This window comes from Anoplopoma fimbria, chromosome 9 (genome assembly GCF_027596085.1).
Source record: "Anoplopoma fimbria isolate UVic2021 breed Golden Eagle Sablefish chromosome 9, Afim_UVic_2022, whole genome shotgun sequence".
In the NCBI taxonomy this organism is placed as follows: domain Eukaryota; kingdom Metazoa; phylum Chordata; class Actinopteri; order Perciformes; family Anoplopomatidae; genus Anoplopoma; species Anoplopoma fimbria.
This window is the reverse complement of record NC_072457.1, coordinates 22,874,244-22,883,254: the sequence shown is the minus strand read 5'-3', so window position 1 is coordinate 22,883,254 and position 9,011 is coordinate 22,874,244. Positions and strand designations below refer to the sequence as shown.

General features: G+C 42.2%; 1 protein-coding gene across 1 annotated transcript in view; it reads left to right on the top strand.

Moving 5' to 3' along the window:
* Window positions 1-2,980: 2,980 nt before the first annotated feature.
* Window positions 2,981-9,011, top strand: part of ntn1a (netrin 1a) — a 55,839-nt gene continuing 49,808 nt past the window's right edge. Inside the window, exons 1-2 of the mRNA XM_054604534.1 lie at window positions 2,981-3,029; window positions 3,280-4,337. Of these exons, the coding sequence (XP_054460509.1) occupies window positions 3,314-4,337 (1,024 nt within the window). The 5' untranslated portion in view covers window positions 2,981-3,029; window positions 3,280-3,313. The remainder of the gene's footprint in view (window positions 3,030-3,279; window positions 4,338-9,011) is intronic.

The window sequence follows — 9,011 nt, the reverse complement described above, 5'->3', positions numbered from 1 at the left end:
TGTGTGTGTGTGTGTGTATGTCAGGGAAACACTGACCTTACTTCCTCCTCCTGCTTTGCCTGTCATTTACATTTCATGTATTAGTGCGACTATGAATTCCCCTTCTCTTGAAGTGAGGGAAATGTGGCGACAGTATAGTACTGTATAGTCCAGAGTTGCTCTGCACAATTTGTGACAGGAGAGTAACATTTGTCAAAGCTTATACACCACAATGAAAATGACCAAAACACTGTGATTTTAATACTTCACTTTAGTAGACAGCATTACATTTGTATTGTTTTAGGACAAGTATGTGTGGAACTAAAAAAAAAAACGTCTTATGATGGAAGGAGTGGGGTAAAAATGAATTGTATTATTAATTGATCAGGTTTTAGTTAAGTTATGTGCAGGATCAATGAACAAAGCTGGATCCAGAAACTGGTCTTGTCTTCAAAAATGTCCCTCTACTGCTCTCCCTGCATTGGTGGCTTGTTGTCACTTGAATATAGCCATGAGGATCACTGCGCGACAAGACATCAAATATTGTGCTGGACTTATAACTTTAAATAACAAACCAAACCTGCAGCCAGGCTGGTTATCCAACACACCGAGGGCTTCCATATATAAGGGGTAAGCTGACAGAGAAATGGCTGTATGAAAGCAAATGCAGAAGACGGGACAGAATTGAGGACAGAATTGAGGAGAAACACAGATGACTAAAGTTAGAAAAAAGAAGAAGTAAACAAGGAATAGGATCCTGAACCAAGATACAAACAATGCAAAGCAAAGCATCTGAGAGACTGAAAAACAACTACGTGATCATAATTGTTATTTATTCCCTCCAATTCATTTCTGCCGGCACACTTTTTTACCATAGGCAAAAACTAAACAAATATGTGTTTTTCTTAAGGTGTCCTGATCTCTACAGTAGATCCTCCATGTAGGATTTTCATTTTGTTCTTGTAGAAATGTGTGCATCTGTAAAGCCTTTGAAAAGAAGCCTGCTGGTTGCCCAGAGGATGTTTTGTTTGTTTGTTTGTATTAGAAATTTCACTTCTCTGTTACTCAATTTCCTTATGGAGGCGTTCTGTGAGCGTTGACAGGATCAATTTCCAGATAAGGGAAGTTATGTCATTTCATCAGATTCGCCTGAATGCTTGATATGTTTTGTATCATGGCAACTGTTGTTTTGTGGGGTTTGGCTGTATGGGTGTAAAGTTTGTTAACACATTCCATGGTTACTACACGTATGAATTAGATATGATTGCATAATTGTTTTTTATTCTTTCCATGCAAGAGCATACATAAAGCAAACAGCCAATAACCTGAAGAAAACCTGATCATCCTGTGTCGTTTGGAAGAGTGAAACCAAATGTGAATGTGCCCGCTTCACTGTTTTGTACACATATTGTATGAAACACTATTAAACTTTTTCTGTAGTCAATCATTTACAAAATTATGGTAGCCTCTACTTTGAATTTCTATTACCTTATAAAAATACTTACTGACTATATAAAATTTGTATATTTCAGATGTTAGCTTCATTGTAAATACAAATATATTGAAAAAATATTTGGCCGTATTATAAGCCAACTCATATGATCCTTACTTTATATTGTTATTTCACGTTTATAATAAAAATGTTATGTTATTATTATTATTTATAACAATAACCATAATAATAATCTCTTGAAGTGGCTCCTGCAAATGATCAAAATTATTCTAAAACATTCTTTAATTTATTGATTCTAAAAGTAAAAAAACTTATGTCAGTATGGAGCTGCAGCAGCCTGCTGTATGGTCACAGTATCTACCATCCAATCAGCTTCGTGCTCGTTAAACAGACGGCGTTATGCCTCCACCGCCTGGGAGCAAGTAGAAGACGCCGCTCGCTGCGGTGTGAGGCCGGAGTGGTGTTTCTTTCTACGGCCGCAAGATGGCGCTGTTACCACTAATGCCAACATTCAACAGGTCCAGCGCAGCGGCACCAGGCTGGACAACACGGGAGGGATGCATCGGTAAAAAAAACAAATGACGCCGTTTTGTTTCTCAGTGTCGTTTGCATGTAAGTGGAAGAGTTTGTGTGTCATTTCATATCGCGAGGGATCTGAGGCTGTAAGTGTAAACTGATCAGAGTCAAAACTGCTACACAGTCATATAAATAAATAAATAAATAAATAAATGATAACTGTATCCCACCATGCAAACGGAACATACAATTCATTCAAACAAAAGCCAACAATGTGTGTCTGGTATGTTTTATTTTGAAGGAACCCCTTTAAATATTCGATGATGGACAATCTTCATTTTTTATTGAAGTGGTGATCCTAAATTGTTTGTTGTCTATTGATGGGTTTCAAAGGTTTATTTTACCTTCTAATAATGTACCTTAATTATATATATATTTATAGCAACCTATAGTATGCCTGGTACAATACTAATTGAACCCTTAAGCTTGTGTTATGTAAACTCTAAGAAAAAAAAAAAATGCACTAATTATCAGTTTACCGTAATTAGCGGTGCGGAGGCAAAACAATAGTTTGGTTCTTTACTGCACATCCCGTCCATTGAACCTCACGACGCAGGTGAAGGTGTGGCAAGAACCGGATCAACGCCGGGTTCAGGACCGGTCGTTCTCTCTCTCTCTCTCTCTCTCTCTCTCCTCTCTCTCCCTCCGCGGGAGTCCGATCCTCTGACCGGTGGATGTCGTTGTTCCGCCCCCGGTGTCACCCCTCGAGACGGGCTGACCAAAAAAAGCTGTGCCAAAAGCAAGATCCGATCCGAAAGAGAGAGAGAGAGAGAGAGAGAGAGTGGTAGAGTAAGGGAGAGGGAGGGAGGGAGCGGGAGAGAGAGAGAGAGAGAGAGAGAGAGATTGTGAAAAGACCGGCAGGAGGAGAGGGACTCTCTATAAGGACACCAGCGACTCTTAAATCCAGCCGCTCCTCCACTTTTACGCACGAGATTTTATTTTTTGGGGGGAAGAAACAAAGCTGTGATTGAAACCTTTTAGAGAAAGTAACCTCTTTTTTTTTTCTTTTTATATTTCTCAGGTAAAGTGAGCTTTATATATATATATATATATATAAAAAAAAATCGAAAAATCTGGCATGTGCGTGCAGTGAATGTTACTTTTATATCATTTTCAAATTCTTGCTCCAGTGCTGTTGTGTGTTTTTTTTAGTTTTTTTTTTAGGAAATATTCGCAGCATCGCCAAACTTAACTCTCTCTCTCTCACTCTCTGTGTCTCTCTCTCTCTCTCTCTCTCTCTCCCCCCCCTCCACCCCCCTGGTCTCCTCCAGCCGGCGGAGACGCTCCGGGACGGAGGGACCGACCATGATAAGGGCTGTGGACATTGCGCTGACTGTGCTGCTCGCCGCGTCCCTGTCGTGCCGGTGCGCCCTCGGCGGCTACGGGGTGAGCCTGTTCGCGGCGCAGACCTCCCCTCCGGACCCGTGCTACGACGAGCACGGCAACCCGCGTCGCTGCATCCCGGACTTCGTCAACGCCGCCTTCGGCAAGGAGGTGAAGGTGTCCAGCACCTGCGGCAGGGCGCCCGGCCGCTACTGCGTGGTGTCGGCGGCGGAGAAGGGCGACGAGAGGACGAGGAACTGTCACACCTGCGACGCCTCCGACCCCAAGAAGTACCACCCGCCCGCCTACCTGACGGACCTCAACAACCCGCACAACCTCACCTGCTGGCAGTCGGAGAACTTCGTGCAGCACCCGCAGAACGTCACGCTGACTCTGTCCCTGGGGAAGAAGTTCGAGGTGACCTACGTGAGCCTGCAGTTCTGCTCGCCGCGACCCGAGTCCATGGTCATCCACAAGTCCATGGACTACGGGAAGACCTGGGTGGCGTTCCAGTTCTACTCCACCCAGTGTCGGAAGATGTACAACAAGCCGAGCAGGGCCGTGATAACCAAGCAGAACGAGCAGGAGGCGGTGTGCACGGACTCCCACACCGACATGTACCCTCTGACCGGCGGCCTCATCGCCTTCAGCACGCTGGACGGACGGCCCTCGGCGCACGACTTCGACAACTCCCCGGTGCTGCAGGACTGGGTGACGGCCACCGACATCAAGGTCATCTTCTCGCGGCTGCACACGTTCGGAGACGAGAACGAGGACGACTCGGAGCTCACGCGGGAGTCGTACTTCTACGCCGTGTCGGACCTGCAGGTCGGCGGGAGGTGCAAATGCAACGGGCACGCGTCCCGGTGCGTGAAGGACCGGGACGGGAGTCTGGTGTGCGAGTGCAAGCACAACACCGCCGGGCCGGAGTGCGACAGGTGCAAGCCCTTCCACTACGACAGACCGTGGCAGAGAGCCACGGCCCGGGAGGCCAACGAGTGTGTCGGTAAGTCTTTCTCACACCCCCGCCGAGAGCCGTCCCGGAGCGGCTGTGCTCCTGATGCTGAGCGGGGTTAAGCTCGGAGGATGGAGGGTGGATTGTATGTGTGGTGTCTGGACGGGCTGGTGTGGTTTTAACATTGGGGCCTGTAGTGGAAATATTTTATTAAGGGGGGAAAAAAAAAAAGAGCTCAAGAGGCATTATTAGATGAAGAGATATTTGAAAAATAAGTGAATTATGGGCATGGAAAAAAATGCGTTTGATGGTCTTTCAAATAATAATTATAATAATTTTATTATATTTTATATCCGTCTAATTTGTAAAGCTTGACTTTATTAAAACAAAACTTAAAAACGACCCCACAGCAAAGCCATAACATTTTTTTCTGATATTGTGGCGTTCGTCAAAAAAAGCATAAAATTGGGTTTAAGTCACACAGTTGAAATGCAATTTAAAAGTGCATTTGGCTCAGTTCAGGCCACAATGAGCACTTTTAAACCACCGAGCCTGAATATCCACAGGAACATTTCACACATGCTCGACTGGACCGCTGCAATAAAACGACGCTTTATAAATGAATATCATGGAAGCCCGCAACAAACTAACCGCAGTGGTAATTGAACACAGCTTTTTTTTTTTTTTTTTTTTTTTTTTCTGTTAAATATTATCACATAATTATTTTCCGCATCAAAATCAATCTGACAGACTGTATCAAAATGTCAGGTGTTGCGTTTGAGAATTAAAAAAATAAAATAATAATCTAGCATTACGAATGTATACATTATTATTACATTCTAATATATTATAATAATAGTCGTTTTCCTTATTGTAATTTTGAGACAAGCGAATTGACCATAGTTTTATTGAATTTTATTCTATGTTTTTATTTTTAAATAAAAAAACAAACAAGTGAGAATTACTTTCATTTGGATATTTTTATAATTAGCATTCACGTTATTCACAGTAAAACAACCTGAGAAAATATAAGACACCACTATATAACGCAACGTTTTCCTAAAAAGAAAGCAGGTGTAAAAACAACAACAACAACAGAAGCAGATCCCTAATCTTATCTCTTCTGCTGCCCTTTGAGTCTGACAGCGGAGATGTTTCCTCAGCTGCTGACTGATCGGTTACAGTAGTTTTATTACAACCTGGCACAGACACACACATATGAACCTGTAGTAGGTTGTAGATACTGCAGAATACTGGCCATGTTTTTAGTCAATTTAGGTTCCGTACTTGAGAAGCATTATACAGAAATAGAAGAGGATAAGTGATCGCAAGATTGTTTGATGAATTTACTGAATTATGTTGCTGTATTCCTAGAAGAGTGTCTGTCGTAATTACTGGACAGAGAGTCACAAAGACTGGCAGCAATGTGATGTTGGTGCAGCTCCTGCTGATGAGGTGTACAGTGAGGAGGATGAGGAGGGACAGCTCGAGAAACTGGAAAGATGTTGCTTATAGAGACTAAAAGCTCAGAGGGACTTCTTTTTATATTTCCTTCTCTCTGCTGCGAGTAAAAAAAAAAAGACTCTACACTGCTCGACAGTCACGGCACATGTCAGCCACTTTGACACGTAGCAGCTGTTGAAAAGGTTTTTGTTTGCTGGCGTTGTCCGTTGCTAAAGCTCTGACACATTCTCGCTGGCAGATGTGACGGTGTTGCTAAATCAACAGGCCCAGTGACTCTCGAAATAGCACTTTATGTGTAAAAGAAATATATGAAATCGGATTAATAACAAGTAACAGTCAGGTGAACGACGCCAGTCTGCATGGTCTGTTAATATGGAGGCCAATTCAAGTTCAGTCCAATCAGTTATACTTTAAATGTTTTACATATACGTCACTTAAAAAAAAAAAAAAAAAAAAAGTCCATGTATTTATTGTATTTAAAGAATCTTATCAAGCAACAGAACAACATTTAAATTGTTATTTGGCATAATATCATTCGAAGTAGTCAGTAAGAAAGATTGCCGCAGTGAAAAGCCGAGCATTACATAAATACTCAGCGCTCAGCAGTGCAACATTTAAATACATCGAATATAAAGAGGGATCATTTTTATTTACAGCTTTTAAATACCTGCACGATGTTCTGTGATACATGCGTGAAAAATAATCAGTTTAGGCACAACTTCTAATAAACTCACACGAATGAATAATTTTCTTCAGTCAACATCATAAACACTTTTCTTTTTTAGACCAGCTCGTGTATAATACATTTCACACTTGAGCCATAAAAGTCTGTCGATAACTGCATCCAACACGCTGTCAGCACCATATTTAGTTTTTGGACATTGTGAAGGAAACGAGTGGGTTTGAATCTTGAAGAGAGAGAGAGAGAGAGAGAGAGAAATCATACGTCTGTAAGAGCATTAAACAATGGGAGGAGGTGTGTTTGTCCAGTGTCTCTGGACTCTCATACGGTTCTACTTGGCACAGAAGTGTTTCTGTGTGCAGTAAAAAGGTCTGGCACCGTGTGGTGTCGGAACTGATGTAAGCTGTTGACTACAAAAAAAAAGAAAGACACAAAAAACACAAAGGTCCGTCTCTGTGTTTCTCCTGAAGGGCACTCTGCTGATTACTTCCATCAGGATCTAAAAGGATGCTCCTCCTGAGTGTGCGCCTCCATCCATTTGGGTTATTGACTCTTCCCAGCAAAGGAGCAGCTTCTAATGCATTGGGTTCAATAGCCACCGTGGGCACAAAGGAGACAAGCTTCAATCTGAGTTTAGACTACTAATCTGGGTTTGCAGCAACGGTAGAGGGAATGCAAATTAACTGTTCATTTTCATTATTTAAAATGTCGAAATTTGTGCAGTTCATTTAACATTTTGAGTTTAAAAAAAAAGGAAAAGTTGTCTTGAATAATTCAGGAAGATTAGAAAGAAAAAAAAACAGCTTGAATGTATGCAGAATTAGGGGACTGAACCACAGAAAGAAGCAGGGACAGAAGGAGGTGTATCAGCGACGACGATAGTAAAAATGAAAGAGACAGACGTAAGGAAAAAATGTGTGAGAGAGAGGAACGTGGGAAATAAAGGGGAGGTGGAGTTACATCGCTATGGCCTGATCACGAATGTCTATTTCTTTCCAGGCACCCTTTATTGGGCCAATGGGAAAAGGTGTTCTAGGACAGGAAGAAACGTTTTCTTCCTTTCTGCATTGATACTGTAACATGTCAGTGACTTGAAGGAGATATTTTTTCGCCTCGCTTTATCAAAATCTGAACTGCAGAAATCACCCTCGAATGCTCCCAGGTGCTGCTCAGAGGCATCTGACTGACAAGAGCAAACACGTGGTGCCGACAAGTTGACATGGTCGATTTGATACCCATTAAACATAATTGAGTTTTATAGCCACAACCGCTTGTAACAGACAAAACGTTAAAGTTGTTTTTATGCCTTGTGATTTGTGTGCACGCTTTCAACTTGAAACCGTCAGGGGTAAAAAAAAAAAAAAAAAAAAAGATCCTACATAAAACTTCTTGAACAGGTCCTCTGAGTGCCTCGACTAGATGCGAGTATTAACTCCAACAAAATGTTCGAGCAAACATAAGTAAACACTTAAAAACAGATGCGCGCATAGTGATGTTTGGTGGTGTGTTTTCCTAACTTCCATGGATGGCTGCCCGAAACCTTAATGAGGTCTAAGATAATTCCAGAAACAGCTACAGCGAGTTTGATAGCAGAAACTTTTCCAGCGACGCTATCAGGAAGAATGACTTTCAGGATTTTGTGCTTTTTTTTTCTGACAGAATTAAAAAGAAAGAACTCTTTGCAAACAGTTGTGCACCGACTTTCAGCTCTCATACATGGAGGAATGCAGCACAAAAAAAATGTCGTGCTTCATGAAGTGGTTGCCACAGAGATGCACCAATGTACAATAGATCAAACGTTGTAAGAAATAATTTATCAAAAGGTGCTTAAAACCATCAAATATCACAGACTAATGATATCTGACTGTGTTCAATTATTATAGAGGGGATTTTTCCATTGAGGTCACTGTTGCTTACTTAGATGAGGTGTTTACGTATCAGATAATGACAATCAAACTGTAAACCGCTCCACCAGTCAGAATGATACCAGTCATTTTTTTTTATTTTTATCTTCCCTCAGACGTCTCCTTTTGCCGCCATTTTCGTTCGGTACCTTTTAGACATGACTGAAGGTCTGGTTAATGTTTGAGCAGATCGCGGCGCAACCTTTATACAACCGGCATCCTTCATCTTCAAAGGTGCCGGCGGGATGCGTCGTTAGGCCCACTCACAGCAAACAAAGCTGGGAATAAACTGACAGTGTAACTCTGCACTTTGCACTGTCCTACTATTCCTCACCTTCACTTCTTCAGTCAACACTCACCTCGTTCTACCGACATGCACATACACCTGTAGACATGCACACACACACACACACACACACACACACACACACACACGCGCACACACACATGCACACACACACACACACACACACACACACACACACACAGTTTTCTTCAGGTCTTAAGCCGCTAGTTCAAACAGGGGGAATGGCCTCTTTCTCTCTCTCTCTCTCGCTTCAAGAATCTCTTTTGCCCGAGCTCTTATCAGTGTTTATGGTTCATTTTGTAAACCGCTGCAAAAATAAGTCGCTCATGGTCCAGACGACCGGCTCGCTCTTCTGTTTTTAGATTTTT